At 49.8% G+C, this 24,465-nt stretch overlaps 1 protein-coding gene across 50 annotated transcripts in view; it reads right to left on the reverse strand.

Moving 5' to 3' along the window:
- SUN1 (Sad1 and UNC84 domain containing 1) overlaps window positions 1–24,465 on the reverse strand; it is a 58,127-nt gene extending 33,662 nt beyond the window's left edge. For 30 of the 50 annotated variants that reach the window (XM_063631052.1, XM_063631051.1, XM_055260837.2 and 27 more), the window contains exons 1-3: window positions 24,396–24,449; window positions 7,673–7,769; window positions 1,363–1,551 (exon numbers count right to left, since the gene is read on the reverse strand). In XM_063631052.1, the coding sequence (XP_063487122.1) occupies window positions 1,363–1,551; window positions 7,673–7,755 (272 nt within the window). In that variant the 5' untranslated portion in view covers window positions 7,756–7,769; window positions 24,396–24,449. Of the gene's footprint in view, window positions 1–1,362; window positions 1,552–7,672; window positions 7,770–7,889; window positions 7,957–8,171; window positions 8,264–8,656; window positions 8,815–21,642; window positions 22,019–24,197; window positions 24,289–24,395 lie in introns of those variants that run through there. The other 20 variants (XM_063631043.1, XM_063631048.1, XM_063631044.1 and 17 more) reach the window with 12 other exon arrangements.

Here is a 24,465-nt window from a genome sequence, read left to right on the forward strand (position 1 = left end):
GTGCGACCCTGGTAGCTGGGTGCTTGACACGGAGCTACCCAATGGGATCTGCTGGTCCTCAGCTGCATCATGAACTCACATCCTGCATCTCCAAGGGTGAGGCTGGGAATCGAACTCTTTGCACAGTGAACTCCCTACATGACTGTGGTGCCTGTGGAAGCCACCGGCTGGGAGCGGCCGTTCAGATTCCAGGCAGCTCTCCACCCATCAACCATTCCGCCATCGCTCTTAACAGCCACCGTCTTCCTTCTCAAGAGAAAGACTGGAACGGAAGCTCTTATTCTTACATAGGCAACATAAAGCTGTCACTTTTATTATCCCTAAACGGCACAAAGATCTTGCAGACTTTTGTTCCCTCTTGGCACAGAAGTGGGCACGTGGAGAGTTCAGAGATCAAATGAACTCGACAAACGCAAATACAGGTAAATAACCTAAACTTTATGTATTTGTCAGTTAACACACAGATTTTTAATAAAGACCTAAAGAATGAACTGCGCCGGGCGCAGTGGCTCACGCCTGTAATCGCAGCACTTTCGGAGGCCGAGGCGGGTGGATCACCTGAGGCCGGGAGTTCGAGACCAGCCTGGCCAACATGGTGAGACCCCGTCTCTACTAAAAATACAAAAATTAGCTGGGTGTGATGGTGGGCACCTGTAATCCCAGCTACTTGGGAGGCTGAGACAGGAGAATCTCTTGAACCTGGGAGGTAGAGGCTGCAGTGAGCCAAGATCACGCCACCATCGCACTCCAGCCTGGGCAACAAAGTGAGACTGTGTCTCAAAAAAAAAGAAAAATTTGCCGGGCGTGGTGGCGGGCACCTGTAATCCCAGCTACTCAGGAGGCTGCGTGTAGTAGAATCGCTTTAACCTAGGAGACAGAGGAGGCAGTGAGCTGAGATCGTGCCACTGCATTCCACCCTGGGCAACAGAGCGAGACTCTGTCTCAAGAAAAAAGAATGAACTGGACACGGAGATCGTCCACGACACCATGTGTAATCTGTAAGATTCCTTCCTCTTTACACATGTGGTAGGACAGCTGTAGCTCAGCTCCCACCACAGGACCACAAGCTTCCAGACCTGAGGGCTGGCACTACATGTGGAGAGCACCAGCAAAGAGAACGTGAAACATCAACAGTAGAACATCAGTACTAGACAAGCCACAAAGATTCCAGAGTTCCTTTTGGTCTTTATTTACAGCAAAACTACCACTTTATATGGCGGGTTTGTGTGTCTGTACACGCACATACACGCACATATCCTTAAGCTCAAGAGACAGGGTGTGGCTTTACAGACCAAAAAGTATGGAAGCTTGGTTTTAACTGGTGTTAGAGATCAGACGGAGAGGAAGTGCGGCGGTGCTCACCTGGCCACTCGGTTCTTCAGGGAGACAGCGCTGCTGGTGCCGTTGTTGGCACCCACAGCCTCACCATCCCCCAGGGTGCATGCTGTCGTGGCCAGGCGCAAACTACGGCGGGACATCCGTGGAGAATCAAATACAGGGTCCAATTTGTGCTCCGTCTCAAAATCCAGAGCATCTGAAGAATAACTGGAACTAGAAGGAAAAAACTCATCAGAGGTAAGCAGTGCTTATAGCCCCCATGCTGAAACAAAATGAACAAATCATAAACTGAAAGTGCAATGTATTGTGGATTTTCAAGAGCAACTATTACTGGGTGACAACCTCACTCTAAAGCAAACGTATGGTGACGCATAGGTCAGCCAGCACCGGCTCCTGACATGTGCCCCAGCCACTCTCCCTGCACATCAGACGTAGGACAGAACATTCCCAGATGTTGGGGCCTAGTGTCTACAACTCACCCTAAGAACTGCTTGATGGCATATGCTACAGCCCTGAGTCCCCACCTACGTCCTCGCTATAAACACATCAGAGTGTGTTTCCTAGTCAACACTATGTGGACGTGAGATTGAATCCAATACACCAGTGCATTGTAGAATGAATCCACGCAGGAGAGGAGGCCAAGTGATCGAGCCGTCAACGCTCCCCTTCTAAATTTAGAATTTATCTAAAGCCTTGAGACAATTCACAACTGCTTTGAGCCTGTGACCAAAGGAAAGTCACTTCCAATACTTTCCATATAATTATTTAATTAATGTAATTAAATAAAAAGATGAGCCAGGCATGGTGGTTCACGCCTGCAATCGCAGCACTCTGGGCGGCCTAGGCAGGAGGATTGCGTGAGCCTGGGAGTTTGAGGCTGCAGTGAGCTATGACTGTGCCACTGCACTCCAGCCTGGGCAACAGAGCTAGACCCCGTCACACGTTCATGACCAACAGTAAGTTAATACAAACTGCTTCGAGTCACCACACACAATTTAAGAAAGAGGTTCTTCTTTAACTTAGAGACTGAGGTGGGGACAAGAGAGAGACTGCACTAGGCTATGTTGAATGCTGATGACTGTTATGAAGCCAGACAGAATTTCAGTATCATCTCAAGAAGCATTTGTTTCTAGCAGAATATTTTACACAATTGTGATTCAAGTTTAAGAAAACCTGTGAACCCAGCCACCATCCGTAACATGGTTCCTACAGACAGGTTATGCCCAGAGCCCTGCGAGAGGACACCAGTGTCCAGTGGAGACAGGAGGACACGGATGCCGGCCCAGCACCGTCCCAGGACGCAACGCAGCCCAGTAGGCTATCGTATTAAAGCACTTTATTACCTTTTCTGCAATGTTCGGGGGAACACAAAATTTCAAACGGAGGTATCCAGTCTAGGATTAGAGAGAATTAAGTGACAGAACAAGGAGACAAGACTGACAAAAACTCTGAGGATAACTTAGAGATCTCACCTTTAAGAGCACTAGGCTTTAACGTCTCTCTCTCATTAGTTATGCACTGTTCTTTTAAAAATGTGTTATTTACATGTACTTTGTATCAAAAGATTGAAAAAAATTGACTCCAATTGAAAACCAGAGACAGATACCAAGCATCCCTGGACCCACAGCACCTGCCCGACAAGGGCACACAAGGTTAACTCAGCTCAGGTGAGCCGGACCAAAAGGGGCACAGTCCACATGTCTGAGACTGATGTGCTTCAGACCGCTGCTCACAGAGTGTGGCAGCTGTGCCCTGACACCGACTCCAACCGCGGAACCCTGCTCGCCCAGCTCTTCCAGCCGCGGACCCCCGCTCACACCAGCTCTTCCAGCCATGCACCCCCGCTCACCCCAGCACTTCAGAGCCTCCGCGACCAGGGCCTCAGCTCACGAGGGTTCCCCAGCCCACTGTCCTGCTGCCCCAGTGGCCTGGCGCTCTCCCTGCCGGGACGGGGTGGGCCCCAACGCTTTCTCTCAAGCTCACCCACCATGTTGCAGGTGCGAGTGTGTCATGATTCACAGTCCCCAAGTCCTCAGGCCATCCATGTGTGCCCAGCCCTCAGTGGCCTTCTCAGAACCCCTCCATCCACCCCATGTCTGACGTCACCACCTTCTTCCTCCACCTCTCGGTCTCTGTCGGAAATGCCCTGCATTTTTCTTCCCAGAAAAGCCAGATGTCATCAGAAAACTGCCTCCTCCTTGACCACGCTCATCCTTTCCCTCTGCAGGGGTTACCTGTATGTGTCAACTTGACTGGGCCTTGGGTGCTCAGATATTTGCTCCAACATTATTCTGAGTGCATCTGTGAGGGTGTTTCTGGATGACAGTAACACTGAAATCAAAACACTGGGAAAGCAGACTGCCCTCCAATCAGCTGAAGGCCTGGACAGAACGCGAAGGCTTTAAGAAGCAGCAGCTCCTCCTGCTGGACAGCCTGGAGCTGGAACGCCAGCTACGTCCTGCCTTCAGACTCAAACCAGAACATGAGCTCTTCCAGGGTCTTGAGCCAGCCGGCCTCTAAACTGGAACTATACCGTGCTTCTCCTGGGTCTTGGGCCTCTGGACTTGGCCTGGAACTTACACCATCGGTTGCCCCGAGTCTCCCCTTGCCAACTCAACCTGAAGATCTTGGGCCTTGCCAGCCTCCATGAGCCAATTCCGCATAATCAATCTATTCCTATGCACGTATTCATACATTTACTCATGTTCAACCCTGACGCACCCTTCCTGCCTGCAGCGATGCAAAAGTAATCCCGAGCCAGGCCTGCGTGCCTTGGATGGAGTTCCTCCTTCCCTCCTCTCTCTCTGCAGGAGGCCCTTCCTCGTTTTCCTCCATCTTCAGCTTCTCTACTGGCTCCTGACCACCAGCATCTACACACACGCTTGGCTCGCCCCATGGTAAAAAACAAACAACTTCCACTCAAAGCCACGCCTCTCCACCTCCCCCAGCAGCTGACTGGTTGCAGCGCCGGCTAGTCTCTGCTGGCTCCTTGCCCTGTGGAGGCTCTGAAGCGGCTTCCGCCAGGCCCCTCGGCCTCCATGGCTGAGTTGCCCCTTCTTCCTGTCTGTCCAGCAGCATTTGCCCCTGCTGACAAGTCCCCCATTCTGGACATGCTCTTCTTCCGGCTTCCACAGCCAACACCCCCACGAGAGGCTGGATGGTGGGACCCTCATGTCTCCAGTACCCCTGGATCTGAGCATGGGCAGCAGCATGTCGGTTCCGAGGGCTCCGGGAAACGTCCTCCTCTGACCCTGAAGTTCAAGGCAACCATCGCCAATGGCTGCATTTTACTGCGAGTGGGTCAAGCTGACAACATCAATCAGCCTCAGTGCTAAAAGAGGAGACACATCAGACAGCACGGACTCAAGCTGTGACAGGGAGCTACATCCCATAACACCATCTGTCACAGAGTCACGCCAATAAAGAAATAAACCAAAAAATGACTGCACTTTCAGACTTAACTACCAGTTGACAAGAATTACAGATTGAGACTTAAGAGGGAAATCACCCAGTGTAACATGAGGATCCTGTTTAGGCTAATTTAAAAAAAAATTAATTGTGAAAGAGAAAATTCAAGGATCTGGGATATTGGAACACGGACTAAATACATTAAGAAGTCCTTTTAAATGACTGGGATGATAGTGGTATTTGGGTTATTTTAAATATATCATTATCTTTTAGAGACTGGCTTTAAAGAATCCAGTGAAGTTCCCGGAGAACTTGAGAGGAAGTGTTTGGGCCCACCCTGTCCCAGCGAGAAGAGTGCCAGGCCACTGGTGCAGGACAGCGGGCTGGGGAACCCGTGAGCTGAAGCACTGGTCGCAGAGGCTCCCAAGTGCTGGGTGGGGGCGGAAGACCCGCGTGCATCACTGGTGAAGCCAGTGGCCGGCAAATGGGCTTGTCACTATTCTCTCAACCTGCATGTTATCATCTTCCAAAAGAGAAAAAAAATGTTATTTTATTTATTTTTTTGAGACAGAGTCTCACACCATCTTCCAGGCTGGACTGCAATGGTGTCATCTCAGCTCACTGCAACCTCCACCTCCCGGGTTCAAGCGATTCTCCTGCCTCAGCCTCCCAAGTAGCTGGGATTGCAGGCGCCTGCCACCACACCCAGCTAATTTTTGTATTTTTAGTAGAGACGGGGTTTCACCATGTTGGCCAGGCTGGTCTCGAACTCTTTACCTCAAGTGATCCACCCGCCTCAGCCTCCCAAAGTGCTGGGATTACAGGTGTGAGCCACTGAGCCTGGCTCCCAAAAGAGAAAAAAATTTAATTAAAGAAAGTGAGTGGCCAGGATGCTGGACGATCCTTTCAGTGTTTACTGAATGCTAAGAATCAAGACAAGGGTAGTGATGGAGATAGAAAGCCATCGGGAACGGCCGTTCCACCTTCCAGCTGTGCGGGGAGGGTTGGAAGACAGGGGGAACTTTCAGAAAAGAGGCCAGGGCTACAAGGAGCCTGAGGAAAGGAAAAAGAGACGAGTGTAAGGACCCAGTGTAAGGCCGGCCGGCTGAGGCAGCAAGGGCTGTGGGAGGCCAGCCCAGGACCAGGAGGACCCAGGCACTGACGTCCAGACCACCCCCGAGGCCGCCACCTCCAGTCTCCAGCTGTGCTCCACGGGCCTCCACTCATGTGAGGCGGCTGGTCCTTCCCTCTGGTCCTGATCCAGAGCTGGGCCTCCCCGAAGCACTCCGGCCATCTCCTGGGCAGACCCTGACCTCTATCCTCCGGTAACCTCAGAGAGCCCCCCACCTTTAAAACCTTTGAAGGGTTCCCAGTGCCCAACAGTCCAAATTCCCAGCCCAGCCTACACCACTCCGGCCAGCCCCTGCCCACCAACAGTCCAAATTCCCAGCCCAGCCTACACCACTCTGGCCAGCCCCTGCCCACCTTCCCTCTGCATTTCCCACTCCAGCTGCCACCGAGGTCTGCCCACAGGTCTCACTGAAGGAAGGCTGTGAATTTCAATGAAATTAAGTGTTGCTCTCCCAAGGTAAAGAAACAGACAAGAGGCATTTTAAAAACTCTATTTAAAATAGGTCAGAAAAGCAAAAATAAATGACCACAAATCACTGTTTCACACTGCACAGTCTGAAGGCAGGAGCAGTCTCCCCTGAGCTGGCCTACCCGTTCTAACCACTACAGGACTCTTACAAAACAGAGTGTGTTGCTATGGAAGTGTGATGTGACTGAGAACTGTGAATTAAAAACTCGATCATCAAATGTGAGATCTGACTAATGCTGGTAACAAGTATTTTTCTTAAAATATTTCCTAATTTTCTTACAGTTTCAATTCCATTTTCACCCTGTAGAGGATAAGCCACTGAGACTGGGCGTGGTGGTTCACACCTGGAATCCCAGCACTTTGGGAGGCCGAGGTGGGCAGATCACCTCAGGTCAGGAGCTCGAGATCAGCCTGGCCAACATGGTGAAACCCCATCTCTATTAAAAATACAAAAATTAGCTGGGCGTGGTGGCGCACGTCTGTAATCCCAGCTACTCCAGAGGCTGAGGCAGGAGAACTGCTTGAATCCGGGAGGCGGGTGTTACAGTGAGCCGAGATTGCACCACTGCACTCCAGCCTGGGCGACAGGGTGACACTCTGTCTCCAGAAAAAAAAAAAAAAAAGGACAAGCCACTGAAAAAAATTACACAAGCATTTTCCTGGTGCCTTAAACATCTGCTGGGTGCACAAGTTTTTCAACCTGCTGATCAAATCCTGGCCTGTCTAGCTGTGTATTTTCCCTTGGCGCTAACCCGTAATTTCATGAAATGCAAGCTTCGTTTCAGTCACCCTTTCTACTTGGTAAACTGAAAACAGAAGGGGCAGGGAAGCACCTCTTCAGACTCAAACGTCTTGGTTCAGTGGATCAGAATATGAATAAAAGCAGAAAACTCGGCCTCAGACAAAAGTTCTGTTCTCGAAACCCTGAGCTTCAACACTGTTCTATGATGTTTCCTTTCAAATGGGAAATAATTTTCCAGGTTATTTCTGTTAACTTAAAAATACCAAGCCACTGATACACTACCACAAACACGAGGCATCAGCACACAGACATCTCAAGATCACAACCACCTGGGTGGAGTCGAAGCCAGCAAGCCGTATGCAATGACTAACCACCCAGTCACCAGGATGAACAGATTTGGTTTACCTTAAAGCCGTAAGGTAAAACCACCTCTAAAGCCATAAGATACAGTTTATCATTTTTTTCACCTTCAAAATATAGCACGTAGTTGGTAGTACTATGGAGTTCCTGTTAAGGTCCACGCCACCGCAGCAGTGCAAGGTGGCATCGCAAGGCCAGGACCCCACATGCAGGTGCACACTCACCTGAGCGCATACGTGTAGCCCGTGTTCTCCGGCACACACTGGGGAGGACTGTACATGTGAAGCCGAGAAAAATCCATGTTCATCACTTCAAACCATACTGCAGAGGGCGGGAAAGAAATGCAGAGTGTTTTAACGGGCGGGAAATCCAGGGCAGTCCTGTCTTAGTCAACCTGAGCCGCCTACATGCAACTCAATTCAGGTCACCATCAAAACTCACAGGAAACACGGCCAGCAGCAGTGTTTTCTAAACAGAGGAGACAAGTGTTTCCATAGCTACAAGCCCAGGAACACTTCTGTCGTTTCCAGTCCCCTAATATATCCTGAGAAAAAGACCAGGGGAACCCTAAAGTGACTGACTCATGAAACCAGGGGCACCTTCCAAGAAACACGGAGAGAAACTCAGAGCTCTCTTCAAGATGTGTTTTTAAATCCTCACTGTGTCAAAATGTTCTCGGTCTTCTGAAATCAGTTTTTATTTTATTAACTAAAATAGAACTACCTGCTACTGCGTGGTCAAACAGCAGCGTACACGTTCCTAGATGGCTGAAGCTCTCACAAGCATCTCAGAATCAGAAAAGAAACTGCAGGGTGAATAATAAAAAAGCTTAAGGCACTATTTACACTTTTTTCCTCACCAAAAAACAGGTTTTTTTTAGGTTAGAAACTGTTGAGTATATTGTTTCTCAGGTTGTCATCTAGATTTATTTGGAATGACTCATACTTTCCTCTGGCTAAAAATACTCACATGCACACACCCTGACTTTTTAAAAAGTCCTCATAGTAGCAGTGTGAATCACAGTCGGCTGTTGAAATATCTGAGGGAGATATAACTAAAAGAACCTCCTGGACAAAAGACACTTTTGTACAAATGACTGAGCTCCATAAACCAAGCCAAAAGTACTTTAATTCATGCTACTTTCTTCGAAATAAAGTACCATAGAAAGAAAGACCACTGTTTACATGTAAAAATTGTACTACACCTACAAGTATCAACAAGCATGATGAAACTCCTGCATTTTACAACATGTTTCGGCCGGGTGCAGTGGCTCATGCCCGTAATCCCAGCACTTTGGGAGGCCGAGGCAGGCGGATCATGAGGTCAGGAGATCGAGACCATCTTCGCAAACACGGTGAAACCCCGTCTCTACTAAAAATACAAAAATCAGCCGGGTGTGGTGGCGGGCGCCTGTAGTCTCAGCTACTTGGGAGGCTAAGGCAGGAGAATGGCATGAACCCGGGAGGCGGAGCTTGCAGTGAGCCGAGATTGCGCCACTGCCCTCCAGCCTGGGTGACAGAGCCAGATTCCATCTCAAAAAAAAAAAAAAAAGCACATTTCAAAATTCTTGTTCTTTCCAGGGACACCCAGCCCAGCGCCCAACCCAGACACAGGCTCGGCAAGTCCAGTTCACGCTTGCTCGGAATTCCATGAACTTGCGCTTCAATGGCCTTTTGCAAATAAAACTGTGATCACTTAATCCATGTAACAGTTAATACCTGTTTAACTGTCTCTCTCCCACCTGTCTACCTACTTTAACCAACACCTAAATCTAGATTCAACCCATGCGCAGAGGAGCCCGGCACAGGACAGGGCCTTAGCCTGGATCCAACGTAGGCTACCCTCCACCTACACACCACGCCTGGGCTCCCGAGGTGCACGGGCCTGGTCCCGGCAGCTTCTGCAGAACCCAGCCCTGCCCAGCAGCAATGCAACAATGGGCTCTGCCTGCACTGCCGAGCAACAACCCAAAGCTGGGCTCAGCGAACGCCCACTCCCGCTCCACCCTGGGGGACACTGGGGTAACTCAGTGCTATGGACGCCCGCTCCTGCTCAGATGTTGGGCTAATTTAGCAATAAGGCCATTAGGGCAGCCAGGCCAGAGAAAAGGAAAGCAAGGAACACGGGGATGGTAGGGAAAAGAGGTCACACTCCAGGTTCAGCAGGTGCTGAGGGAAGTGCGGACGTGGAGAGTCTGTGATTACAGACCCTTAATCTGTCTTCATTCTGATTTCACTTTTATAATCACGTGAATTTTATGTTCCCCAGTAAATCTATGTATAAAACATGCGGAATCTATCATTTTCTCTATTTCCTAACACTTCGAAATGAGGAAACAGGGCGCCTTAACCCACCCTGATGCAGTCCCGGCCTAATGACCCCTGTCCAGGACCTGGAGAAATGTCCTGGCCATTATCTCTCAGCCTAGAAAATAACCCCAACCCGACAAGCGCCGAAGGCCAGGCTCACGCCAAGCAGAACCTTGCGAGACAGCGGCAGCAGCGGCTGTGACAGTGTGCCCCAGCGTCCCCAAGGCAGGTGCTCTGCACTCTCCCACATGGGCCACAGGCCTGCTGCCAGGTGAGAGGCTCCCAGAGCTCCCCAACTCCCCTCCCCACCCTGCAGTCTCATTCACTCCCTCTTTCCTCCTTCCCCCCTTAACAGACCATAACATGGATCATTTTAAATTTGGAAATGGAAGATTTTAAATTTCATCCTTAGTCCTTTACAAAACCAAATATTAAATTATAGGATAAAATAAAATGAAGTCAAAAAAGGATTAAATGAAACTGTGCATCTCAGGCAATGCCTGACAGGTGACAAGCACTCAGGCGTCAGCTGCGGTTATTTTGAAGAGTAAAGCAATAAGGCCGACGTTTTAAATTTTAAAAAAGAACAGTTATGGCCGGGCGCGGTGGCTCACACCTGTAATCCCAGCACTTTGGGAGGCCGAGGAGGGCAGATCACGAGGTCGAGAGATCGAGACCATCCTGGCTAACACGGTAAAACACTGTCTCTACTAAAAATACAAAAAATTAGCTCGGCTTGGTTGCGGGCACCTGTAGTCCCAGGTACTCGGGAGGCTGAGGCAGGAGAATGGCATGAACCTGGGAAGCAGAGCTTGCAGTGAGCCGAGATCGCGCCACTGCACTCCAGCCTGGGCGACAGAGCAAGACTCCATCTTAAACAAACAAACAAACAAAAACAGTTATTTTTCTTCTGGGTGTGCAATTCCTGAGACGAAAGATTTGTTCACCCTGCCCTAAATGAAAGGCAAAGGTCCACCGATGAGCCCCACAGCTGGGACTCAGCCAGCAGGCGGGAGCCCCCAGCCCTTGCACTGCTCGCCGGCACACCTGCAGGCAAAAGCATGGTTCTGAGACCAGCTCTACTGACCGCCAAAGAGTACTCAGCATTTTCACAACACCATTCCCAGTCTCCATTACATCGCTGCTAATTAAAACTGAAATGTAACATTAGAGCCTTCCCATGTGAAGAGGACGCTGCCTCGGTCACCTGTCTGAGAGACTTAAGGGAGATGTTTTTTGCATTTATAATCTCATCAGTAACCATACAGTAAGTGAAAAATGGATCCAGCATGTTTTCAATGGCATCAGAAAAACCTCGAAAGAATCTGAAGTTGACATTCTGCATAGATGTGCTGTCTGCAGGTGTGATGCTCCTGCTGGCATCTGTGCCTCCCTGGCTGCCCTGCCCTGAATGTCATGCCTGGCATGGCTTTGTGAGAGTTGTGTTCCACACGAGTGTGTGTCCCTGGCCTGGTGGAAGGAAACAGACTAACTGGTACCCAGCTTTGTGCAGGATGCTGAGATGGGAGCTGGGCCTCGGAAAGCCCTGGACGTGCGTTCTCAGGCTGGCCGGCTCAGCACAGGTGTGCACAGAGGGGACTGTGGGAAGATCCCTGCTGGTCCTCCTATGAGATGGCTTCTGGAGGATGGATGGGTGGAGAGCCATCGACACTAGAAAAGCACACACCTTAGGAGACAGTGGCCAGGAGTGCCTGTCACCCAGACAGTCTCTCCCTTTTATCTTGTGTTTGTTGGTGGCCAAGAGAACTTACAAGCTCACAGAAACAGGAAAAGTAGAGGGCCTCCGTTTAGGTTGCAAACTTTGGTTTCAAACCTATGGCTTAGGTTTCTTTACAAACATATACATCCAGCCAGGCACGGTGGCTCACACCTGTAATCCCAGCACTTTGGGAAGCAGAGGCAGGCAGATCACCTGAAGTCAGGAGTTCGAGGCCAGCGGGGCCAACATGGTGAAATGCCGTTTCTACTAAAAACATAAAAATTAGCTGGGTGTGGTAGTGGGCGCCTGTAATCCCAGCTACTCAGGAGGCTGGGGCAGGAGAATTGATTGAACCCAGGAGATGGAGGTTGCAGTGAGCTGACAGTACCACTGCACTCCAGCCTGGGTGACAGAGTGAGACTCTGTCTCAAAAAACAAAACAAAACAAAAACAAAAAACAAAAACAAACAAAAATATACATATATATCCTAGCAGGGTTTTAAAATTAGATAAGGCCAGGTGGGGTGGCTCATGTCTGTAATCCCAACACTTTGGGAGGGCGAGGTGGGTGGATCACCTAAGGTCAGGAGTTCAAGACCAGCCTGGGCAACATGATGAAACCACCCCTCTACTAAAAATACAAAAATCAGCCGGGTATGGTGGTGCACGCTTGTAATCCCAGCTACTCGGGAGGCTGAGGCACGAGAATCACTTGAACCCAGGAGGTGCAGGTTGCAGTGAGCCCAGATTTCAGCGCATTCCAGCCTGGGTGACAGAGTGAGACTCCATCTCAAAAACATAAACAAAAAACAAATCTTGAGCGTTCTGAAATAAAATCAACACACCATCTTTTCTTAGGAAATGCTATCAGCTCTAAAGAAAACTGGGAAAGGCAAACTTTAAAACCTGCAAGCCGCACTTCCCTTCAGCCTATAAACAGCAACCGTCAATACCGAGTTGATAATTATTTTCTAAGAAACACGCATAAACAACGGGATCTGCTGCAAAGGCACTGTTTACAGACATTAGTACGATGCTACAGGCTGCATTTCCTGTGCCCCAGCGTTCGTCACTGGCGATGTGGACTGAGAGGCAGCCCAGTGAGACGCAGCACTCCCATCAGAAACCGTGGGGAACCTGCCCACACGGATCCCGCAAGCCTCAGTTTAAACAGCCTACCTCCTGAAACAGCAGTCACGCCTACGACTCAAACCTGCAAAACTCTGTCAGTCTATCACTGATCCATGGGGGACACAAAGGCCCCTCCTCCCAGAGCGCCATCTGCCACAAGCCCCATGTCCACAGGGACACCCAGAGCTGCAGCCCCCGGCCTCAGCGGGGCCTACCAGCAGTGGACACCTGCTCCACCTGCTGGGCAGCGATGTTTCGCCAGATCCTTCCTTCAGGGACCTTCCCGAGAGACACTGAGCGGGGCATGATGAGCACCCAGGAACACATACACAGGCACACACGCTCACTCAATCCTCGTCCAAGCTCATCTAAGCACCCCAGGCCGGGGTTGTCAAACGGCAGCTAGCCCAACATCAGGCAGTTCGTTTCTTTGTTCTTTCTTTCTTATATATGTATTTTAAGAGACAGGGTCTCATTCTGTCACCCAGGCTAGAGTGTCAGGGGTGTGATCACAGCTCACTGCAGCCTCCATCTCCTGGGCTCAAGCGGTCCTCTCGCCACAGCTTCCCACAGTGCTGGGACCACAGGGGTGCGCCACGGCACCTGGTTAATCTTTTTATTTTTTTAGAGACAGGGTCTCCCTGTGTTGCCCAGGCTGGTCTTGAACTCCTGGCCTCAAGCGATTTTCCTCAGCCTCCCAAAGTGCTGGGATTACAGGCGTGAGCCACCATGCCCAGCCCGGTTTGTTTCTTAAGTCCACTGTAAATAATTATTTAAAACTAAAATTCTGAAAAAAAAAAAAAAAAAAAATCAGTACTAAATGTTAACATAATTATTGTGCTTAGATCTTCATCTTATTAAAACTAAATAATGTAGAGACTAATAAAAACATTATTCCGCCTGCAGATTACAAAAATAAAAAGAAACTGGCTTAGAAATAGATGTTTTCCAAAGATCATGTTCATGTAATCACTTCTACAACATAATAAGAATTGGCATTGCATCTCTAATTTCATTTAGAGGAAGAAAAACAACTGTCGGTTTATGAAAACCGGATGATTTACACTGACTGAGAATCCTTAAAAATGAACTGATTATTCAAAACAACAAATCAGAAATAAATGACTACAACCTAAAAATATTAGAAAGGGCTGTATGCCACATATTTTATACATGCATATACACACAAGTGAACGCTTTTAGTACTTCTCGAGAAATAACACTAGATTTGAGTAAATTCGGGCGAATGGAACTTCTACTTGTCATTTAACCCCTTTCGGGCTGTTTGAAAATTTTTTTAAAGAGCAGGTATTGGTTTTATAATTTTTAAAATTAACCTAATAGGCCAGGCGCGGTGGCTCACGCCTGTAATCCCAGCACTTTGGGAGACCAAGGTGGACAGATCACGAGGTCAGGAGATCAAGACCAACCTGACTAACACAGTGAAACCCTGTCTCTACTAAAAATACAAAAACAAAATGAGCTGGGCGTGGTGGTGGGTGCCTGTAGTCCCAGCTACTCGGGGGGCTGAGGCAGGACAATGGAGTGAACCCGGGAGGTGGAGCTTGCAGTGAGCTGAGATCACGCCACTGCACTCCAGCCTGGGCGACAGAGCGAGACTCCGTCTCAAAAAAAAAAAAATTATCGTAATAAATATCACTTTCAAAAAGAAACAAATTTCATCTTCATTTGTGAGGCAGAACAGGCAGCCAGTCTTCTGGGGTCCAATTCAAGGTCTCCCACTGCCTTAGTTGTGAGGTGTGGACACGTTCACAGGGGCTAGAAACAGAAGCTGCTCCTCAGAGCACCGGTGGAGCACCCAGCCAGCAGATGCACCCACCCTGCACCCGCCCCGCTCTGGACTGCCTCCCAGCACACCCCAACAGCAGCAAAGTCGTATCGACAGATAGTTCCTAGCCAAGATGCAACATTTCTTCACTTGTTTTAGAAATGATGAAACAACAGGAAAAGGTAAGCAAGCCCATTTAGCCTGAACATCAAGAAAACAGCTGAGTGTCAAAGAAAACAAGACTTCTACCAGAAGACCGATTACCACGTGCGTACATCTCCTTACGATAAGGGCACTGAATCTTTTTAATAAAAACCCCACTTCCTCTTACAAAATGGTGGTCATCACAGTGTTTCAGCAAAAGCCCAAGGCCAAATTATTTGGTTTATACACATTACTGCAAACGGTCTAGGAAGACAGAACTATTAAATAGTTTAAATAGTTTCATTGTATTTGCTTCAAACCTAGAGTGCACAGAATTTCCTTATAACCAGTACGATCGGGACCGCCAACGAAATGCCTCCTGGAGAACTCATCTGCAGCCAGCGGCCCTCAAGCAATGACGTGCTGCAGCCACACTCAGCATCCCCTCCTACAGAGCCCGTGCTGGGTCTGGACCCAGAGGCTCACATGGCTTTCATGTGCATTTCCTTAATTATCAGTGACTTGAAACATCTTTTCGTGTTTCTCAGCCAGGGGTATTTCTCATCCTGTGCGGAGATCTGTCTTTTTTTGTTTTACAGGACCACATATACATAAGGATATGAATCCACTACTACATGCCAGGGATACTCCCATCCTTAACTTCACCCAGGTGACCTTGGCCACACCATGTCTGGTCTTTCCCTTCCCTCACGCACGTCCTGCTTCTTAGAAAGACTTTCCCTAAGCCAAGAACACAAGAATGGTCTGCAATGGACTCTCCTACTCTTACTGTTTTGACGTTTATACTGCAAGCCATTAATAATTCATGTAACCCATCTGTAATTCCAGTTGGTACACAGGCATCGTTTTATTTCCTGTTGGGCATTTCCGCCTGGACGTCAGGCAGGCTCACAGGTCCAAATCGCGCCCCAGGCCTGCTCCTCCCTCCCCAGGATGCGTGCCCCATGCTCCCTCTCCATTCCCGCCCTGACATGCCACCTCTGGCTGGCTCTCTGCAAGTGCCCTGACCATCTCCCTGGCTCCAGTCTTGCCTCTCAAGTCAATCCTTGAGAAAACCACCTGAATGATCCATCTACAGAGAAATCTGCCTACCTTGTTCACACAGACTCCCCCCGTGGCTGCCTGCACACACGGCGCTGGTGCAAATGCTGCTACTTCTCCCTCCTCACTTCCCATCTGTGCCTTAGAATCCACTGTGGTTCCAGGGAGCCCTCTCCTCCCCACCCATTTACATGCCGCTTCTCCACTCTTTCCTTGCAATGAATGTCCTCCTGCCTGAGGTGCCCTCCTATTTCTTGACCCCCTTCCGCATCTCCTTGGTCTAGTTACACCCCAAACTGCCCAGCTAACTTCTCCTCACACTTAATATGCAGCAGAGATACCACCACCAGGAAGCCCCCATGGGCCTCATCCCACCCCAGTTACTGTCAATTCTGGCACTCACTGGTGATCAGCACTAACACAAATCATGATGATTATTTCTCAATGAGTCCTTCTCTCCAAGTGGCCCTTGAACTCTGTGAGGGCAGGAACTGTGCCTCATTCACCTTCAGCTCTAACCCTTGCTTGTAGAACAAGTGAACGCTGCACGTGACCGCAAGGAGGCGCTCTCCACACCACGCACCCTGCTTGCTTTACCACTAAGCTGACAATCCCCCAGTCTCCACCACTCTCTACTTCTTACCTGACTACGCTCCGGAAAAATCCTGTACAGGAATTCATGCGTGGACACAGGGCCATGTGTAGGAATTTATATGTGGTCACAGGGCCGTGTGTGTGCGGGAATTCATGCGTGGACACAGGGCTGTGTGCGTGTGGGAATTCATGCAGTGCCACAGGGCCGGGCCATGTGCGTGCAGGAATTCGGGGGTGGCCACAGGGCCGTGTGCATGCAGGAATTCACGGGTGGCCACAGGGCCGTGTGCGTGTGGGAATTCGTGGGTGGCCACAGGGCCGTGTGCGTGCGGGAATTCGGGGGTGGCCACAGGGCCGTGTGTGTGTGGGAATTCGCAGGTGGCCACAGGGCCGCGTGTGTGTGGGAATTCGCAGGTGGCCACAGGGCCGTGTGCGTGCAGGAATTCGTGGGTGGCCACAGGGCCGTGTGCGTGCGGGAATTCGGGGGTGGCCACAGGGCCGTGTGTGTGTGTGTGGGAATTCGCGGGTGGCCACAGGGCTGTGTGCCTGCAGGAATTTGGGCGTGGCCACAGGGCAGTATGTGTGTGGGAATTCGCAGGTGGCCACAGGGCCGTGTGCGTGCAGGAATTCACGGGTGGCCACAGGGCCGTGTGCGTGTGGGAATTCGTGGGTGGCCACAGGGCCGTGTGCGTGCGGGAATTCGGGGGTGGCCACAGGGCCGTGTGCGTGCAGGAATTCGTGGGTGGCCACAGGGCCGTGTGTGTGTGGGAATTCGCAGGTGGCCACAGGGCCGTGTGTGTGTGGGAATTCGCAGGTGGCCACAGGGCCGTGTGCGTGCGGGAATTCGGGGGTGGCCGCAGGGCCGTGTGTGTGTGGGAATTCGCGGGTGGCCACAGGGCTGTGTGCCTGCAGGAATTTGGGGATGGCCACAGGGCCGTGTGCATGTGGGAATTCGCGGGTGGCCACAGGGCCGTGTGTGTGTGGGAATTCGCGGGTGGCCACAGGGCCGTGTGCCTGCAGGAATTTGGGGGTGGCCACAGGGCTGTGTGTGTGGGAATTCACGGGTGGCCACAGGGCCGTGTGTGTGTGGGAATTTGGGGGTGGCCACAGGGCCGTGTGTGTGTGGGAATTCGCGGGTGGCCACAGGGCCGTGTGTGTGTGGGAATTCGCGGGTGGCCACAGGGCCGTGTGCCTGCAGGAATTTGGGGGTGGCCACAGGGCTGTGTGTGTGGGAATTCACGGGTGGCCACAGGGCCGTGTGTGTGTGGGAATTTGGGGGTGGCCACAGGGCCGTGTGTGTGTGGGAATTCGCGGGTGGCCACAGGGCCGTGTGCGTGTGGGAATTCGCGGGTGGCCACAGGGCCGTGTGTGTGTGGGAATTCGGGGGTGGCCACAGGGCCGTGTGTGTGTGGGAATTCGGGGGTGGCCACAGGGCCGTGTGTGTGTGGGAATTCGCGGGTGGCCACAGGGCCGTGTGTGTGTGGGAATTCGGGGGTGGCCACAGGGCTGTGTGTGTGTGGGAATTCACGGGTGGCCACAGGGCCGTGTGTGTGTGGGAATTCGCGGGTGGCCACAGGGCTGTGTGTGTGTGGGAATTCACGGGTGGCCACAGGGCCGTGTGTGTGTGGGAATTCGGGGGTGGCCACAGGGCCGTGTGTGTGTGGGAATTCACGGGTGGCCACAGGGCCGTGTGCACTGCGCTTGGGCCTCTCATTCTTCCTCCCCGTGTGTTCACGCCTTCATATGCTTCCTCGTCTAACCAGAACAGGTATGTCAGCTGCCCCATTCCCAACAGTAATTGGCAACAGCAGTCTCACGGTCTTCCATGTTCTGGAATACACATCCACACCACGTCCAGATCACCCTTCTAGCGCTCTGTCCTCCCCAGCACCAAGTACTAGGCTCGAGGTGAATACTTTTCAGTTTGTAGCAAGTAAAGACATAATAAAGTCATCTGTTTTTCATACTGCAGATACAGCTCATATCTTCCAATAATATTAAAAATCAAAATAAATAGAATGAGAACAAAGCGACCAAAGGGCTGCTCTGTGTTCAAACTACACATGCCCAAGGGGTGTCTCCCCCACCGCAGGGACCCAGGGAACCCGGCACCTGGATGTGATGACATTCACGCCGCTTGTCTGAGACCTACAGTTTAATTCTGCACAAATGTCGAAAGTGTCTGTCACACAGATGTTACCGCCTAAACTCACAACCTACAGCCATTCACTGTATGTCCCTAAGCAACTAAATGAAAACGAAAGTACCCACGGAACAAGCATGCTTAATGACAGACACAATTTAAACTGTAAAACTGACTAATAAATTACGTGAGATGCTTAATAAAGTAGCAACAATTAGAATATACAATTATATAAACAGTATATTGTAAGAAGCAACATCATGTTCTGTATTTTTCATCTGACACTTCCTAGTTTATTTTTACCCCAGTGGAAGCAAACTGCTTCAATGTGATCTAGCAGGCCTGGTCTCCTCCGTCTATAAATCGAGTGGGTGAGCAGTCCAAAATAGCAACAAGCTCCACATTAGGAAGCAAGGGGAAGAAGAAAACGAGGGCAGGCTTTCAATCAATGAAACAACACTGCAACCCTCTGGCAGGCAACACAAGCACAACCACTCCACCAAATGCGCACAGGGAAAGGTGAGGCCAACGACACTGCGCCTACCGCCCAGGTAGTCCTGTTTCCAATCTGCCTGACGAACCCAGATGTAGGAACTCCCTTTCCCGCTGTGCTCAGGACCACTTAACCTGAATCACCAGTGGGCGTTATGACATGCAATTCAACTGCCTCCAGGAGAGGCCGTTCCAGGACTCTCACCTCACTCTGAAACATTGCGGTAAGGGCAAGGGTTGAACGCTGAAGGATGGTTTCATCCCATCACTACTTCTCCCACAAAAAAACACTCCCTGGCATTTACTGTAAGCAGATTTGAATTGGATTTGTTTTCAGAATCTGGAGACACTATAAAGCACACTAGGAGACCATTAGATCATCATAAATTCAGGACCAGGAAACAATGGTTATGAGCTGACAACACACCCCATTAAATATCAGCATTCTTTGAAAATAGGTCACCAGGCCGGGCTCACGCCTATAATCCCAGCACTTTGGGAGGCTGAGGTGGGCGGATCACGAGGTCAAGAGATCAAGACCAGCCTGACCAACATGGTGAAACCTCGTCTCTACTAAAAATACAAAACTTAGCTGGGCGTGGTGGCGTGCGCCTGTAGTCCCAGCTACTCAGGAGGCTAAGGCAGGAGAATCACTTGAACCCGGGAGGCAGAGGTTGCAGTGAGTCGAGATCGCTCCATTGCACTCCAGTCTGGGCAACAGAGCAAGACTCTGTCTCAAAAAAAAAAAAAAAAAAAAAAAAAAGCCGGGCGCGGTGGCTCACCCTTGTAATCCCAGCACTTTGGGAGGCCGAGGCGGGTGGATCACGAGGTCAAGAGATCAAGACCATGGTGAAATCCCGTCTCTACTAAAAAAAAAAAAATAAATACAAAAAATTAGCCGGGCGTGGTGGCGGGCGCCTGTAGTCCCAGCTACTCGGAGAGGCTGAGGCAGGAGAATGGCGTGAACCTGGGAGGCGGAGCTTGCAGTGAGCCGAGATTGCGCCACTGCACTCCAGCCTGGGCGACAGAGCAAGACTCTGCCTCAAAAAAAAAAAAAAAAAAAAAAAGATGTGCTGAATATAGATGTTAGCATCCACTCTCTTCCACATATCCCTTTGAGAAAGGGTGATTTTTTAAGGGCATATTTCATTGAGAACAAAAAGAAAGGGAGAAAAGAAAATACCAATACATTTTGGGGAGCTAGATAGATGAATAAAAACTGACTAAGGCCAGAAAAAGTTGAGTCATAAGCATGCGATGGAGAACATGGAAGAACAATCTAACTTTGATCATGGAACCCCCAGAAGGCTCCAAAAATTGTGGTACTAGTTTACAATTGGAAGTGAGGGTGTAAGATGGAACCAAAATACAGGAGAAACTGAATATGCACAATCTTTTCAAGAAGCAATTAGGCAAAGTGACATGATCATCTTAATTGGTGCAGAAAAAGCACCTCGCAAACTCCAACACCTTTTCATAGTAAAAACACTCAACAAGCCAGGAATGGAAGGGAACTTCCTCACGTGATAAAGGGCATCTATGAAAAACTCAGTGAATGTCATATTCAAATTTTTCACCTAAGATGAGCAACAAGACAAGGGTGGCCACTTCCACCACTGCTGTTCAACGCTATACTGGAAGTTCTCCCCAGAGCAATCAGTCAAGAGGCATACTAATTGGAAAGGAAGATGTAAAACTATCTTTATTCTCAGATGACATGATCTCATATCTAGAAAATCCTAATGAATCAACAAAAAAACTGCTCTTAGAACTAACAAGCAAACTCAGCAAAGTTTCAGGATACAAGGTCAATAAAAAGTCAGTTGCATTTCTACACACTAGCAATGAACGATCTGAAAGTGAAATTGGGAAAACAATTCATTTCACAATAGCATCAAAAAGTATTAAAAACTTAGGAATAAATTTAACCAAGGAAGTGCACCACTTGTACACTGAAAATCACAAAGCATTGTTGAAAGAATTAAAGATAACCTACATAAATGGGAAGACAGTCCATGTTCATGGATGGAAAGACTACTGTTAGGATAGCAGTACTCCCACAGTGATGTACAGATTCCCTACTACCTCTATCAAAACCCCAATGGTCTTTTTTGCAAATATGGAAAAACTGATCTTTAAATTCACATGGAACTGCAATGGGTCCCAAATAGTAAAAAATCTTCCAGAAGAAAAGCAAAGTTGGAGGACCCCGACTTCCTAGCTTCAAAACTTACTACAAAATAGTGTGGCATTGGGAGGCCGAGGTGGGCAGATCATGAGGTCAGGAGTTCAAGGCCAGCCTGCCAACACAGTGAAACCCCGTCTCTACCAAAAACACAAAAATTAGCTGGGTGTGGTGGCGGGCGCCTGTAACCTCAGCTACTTGGGAGGCTGAGGCGGGACAAGTGTTTGAACCCGGGAGGCGGAGGTTGCAGTGAGCCAAGATCACACCACTGCACTCCAGCCTGGGCGACAGGGCAAGACTCCATTTAAAAAAAAAAGCACACACAAAAAAAAACAAAAAAAAAAGGGTGGCATTGGCATAAAAACATACAGACCTGCAGAACAGAACTGGGTCCAAAAATAAATCCACACATCTAGTCAATTGATTTTGACAAGGGTGCCAAGACCACTCAATAGGGAAAAAGCAGTCTTGTCACAAATGATGCTTGAACAATATCCACGTGCAAAAGAACGAAGTCAGAACTTAAAACACATCATACACAAGAATGAACTCAAAATGGATCAAAAACCTAAATACAAGAGCTAAAATGATAAACTCTTAAAAACACAGGACAAATCCTCCTGACCTTGGATTTTGCAGAGTTTTTAGGTATGACATCAAAAGCATGAGCAACAAAAGAAAAAACAGAAAAATTAGAGTTAATGAATTTAGAGTTCATCAATTTGTGCATCAAAGGACACTAACAAGAGAGTGAAGAGACAATCCAAAGACTGGGAGAAATATTAATCACATGTCTGATGAGGGTCTAGTATACAGAATAAAGAATTCTGACAATTCAAAAAAAAAAAAAAAAAAGAAACCCAATTTAAAAATGGAGAAAGAGGCCGGGCACGGTGGCTCACACCTGTCATCCCAGCACTTTGGGAGGCCAAGGTAGGCAGATCACCTGAGGTCGGGAGTTTGAGACCAGCCTGACCAACATGGAGAAACCCCATCCCTACTAAAAATACAAAATTAGCCGGGTGTGGTGGTGGGCACCTGTAATCCCAGCTACTCGGGAGGCTGAGGCAGGAGAATCACTTGAGCCCGGGAGGTGGAGGTTGCAGTGAGCTGAGTTCGTGTCACTGCACTCCAGCCTGGGCGACAGAGCAAAACTCCGTCTCAAAAAAAAAAAAAAAAAGGGGGGGGGCGGGGGCGGCGGGGAAGGACTTGAATGAGAATTTCTCCAAAAATAACAACAGCCAACATGGACATGAAACAATTCTCAACTTCACTGGTCATCAGGGACATGCAAATCACACCCAAATGAGACGCCACTTCAGATCCATTAACACAGTCATCCTTTTTGGAAACTAAGTGTTGGGGGGATGTGGAGAAAGTCAACTCATATGTTGCCGATGGAAATGTAAAATGGTGCGGCCACTGTGAAAAATAGTTTGGCAGTTCCTCAAAAAGCTAAACACAGAGTTACCATATGACCCGGCAACTCCATTCCTTGGTATATAACCAAACAATTGAAAATAAATGCTCAAATAAAAACTCATACACAAATGTTCATAGTAGCTGCATTACTCACAATAGCCAACAGGTGCAAACAGCCCAAGCGTCCATCAACAGACTAATGGATAAACATAATGTGGTATATCTATACAATGGACAATTACTCAGTCATAAAATGGAATGGAATACTGATACAGTCTACAACATGCGTGAACTCTGAAGACATTATCTTAAGTGAAAGAGGCCAGACACAAGGGGCTGCATATTGTATGATTCCATTTACGTGAAATGTCCAGAACGGGCCAATTCATAGAGACAGAAAGCAGATTAGCGGTTGCCAGGGCCTGGGGAGACGGAAGAATGGGTAGTGGCTGCTTAACGGGTATAGGGTTTCCATCTAGGATGATGAAAAAGTTATGTAACTAGGTGGTGATGTTGTTTTACGTTACGTGTATTTTAGCACAATCAAAAAAAAAAAGCAGGTGAATGAGAGGATACTCCATTTATGAAGTAAGAACATATCACAAATTTTAAAGGAGAAAAAAAAACCAGCTCTGGGAAATTTAAAATACGGTGGCCAAACTAAAATGCTACATAGATATATTGGAAGAAAAAGACGAAATGTAGAAAGTAGAACAAACATTAAATGGGAGAAAAACAAGAAAATTATAAAGCCAGCCCAAGGCTTCCAGCCCAAACAGTAGTATTTCCAAAACAGTCAGAAAAAAAGGGTAAACAAAGAAAAGGAAATTGTTAGAGAAATACTTTGAGAAAACTAAAGGCTTCAAAAAACTATTAAGTGCCCAACAACAGATGAGAATAAACCAAAACACACGGTGTTTCTACACAGTGGAGATTTAGGGAGTAACAGATTGCACACAAAAGCCTTCATACAAAGCATTAGCAATTAGAGCCGCAAGCACTTCACCGGCAATACTATTACTGAAGCTTAGAAGACACAATTATGGGCAGCTTCCCACCTGGAATCAGAGCCAGGCGCAGCAACCACAAGCTGCACAGCGAGAGCAGAGACCTCGGACCTCACCGCCCACCTGCCCGGGAGAGCCCTGGGGAGCCGGGAGAAATCCTCCCCATGACGGTGACAGTGGCAAGGTGTTCCCCGCCGCTGCTTATTTTGCGCCAGACACCGTTCTGGGCACTTTGCAGGCGCAACAGGGCGCGGAGACCACGCGCGCGCCTCCAGGCAGGCTGGGGCGAGGGGATCGCTTGAGCCTAAGAGCCTGACCTGGGCAGCATAGAGAGACCACAACCCTACAAAAAATACGAGTACGAGCCGGGCGCGGTGGCTCACGCCTGTGATCCCAGCGCTTCGGGAGGCGGAGGCGGGAGGATCGCTCGCGCTCAGAAGGTCGAGACCAGCCTGGGAAACACAGCGAGACCCCACCTCTTAAATAAAACCGTCTTCCCACCACCCCACCCACGGCCCCGCCGCTACTTCCAGGGGCTGGGACCCCGCAGCAAGGTCCAGATGGGCAGCCCGGGCCGAGGCCTGAGAACGCGGGGAGGACGCTCCTCCACGCCCAGCCCGGGCCGCCCGCCGCGGCCTCCCGCGCCTCTCCCCGCTCCGCCCCCGACCCCGCGCCACGACCCGGCTGGCGACACCCCGGGGAGGAGCAGGACCCCTGCGCCACGACCGCCAGGGTCTCCGGGCGTCTTCACCTGCGCGGGCCAGGGTAGCTGCGGGGCGCGGGACGGGCGGGGGCGGCAGCCGTTGGCCCAGGAGGCCCTGGCGCAGCCCGCGCTGAGGGCGCCCAGGCCGCGACCCCGCGTCCTCCCGGCCCCCAGGCCCCCGCCCCGCGTCCCCGCAGCCCGGCGCCCGCCCTGGGGTCCCCTGGGCCCGGCCGGCCAGGAGCTCACCTGCCCCGCGCCGCCGCCTCAGGCCTCGTCTGCGCCGCCCAGGCCCGAGAAGACGCTCTGCCCGCGCCAG

Source organism: Symphalangus syndactylus, chromosome 22 (genome assembly GCF_028878055.3).
Source record: "Symphalangus syndactylus isolate Jambi chromosome 22, NHGRI_mSymSyn1-v2.1_pri, whole genome shotgun sequence".
Classification (NCBI taxonomy): Eukaryota; Metazoa; Chordata; class Mammalia; order Primates; family Hylobatidae; genus Symphalangus; species Symphalangus syndactylus.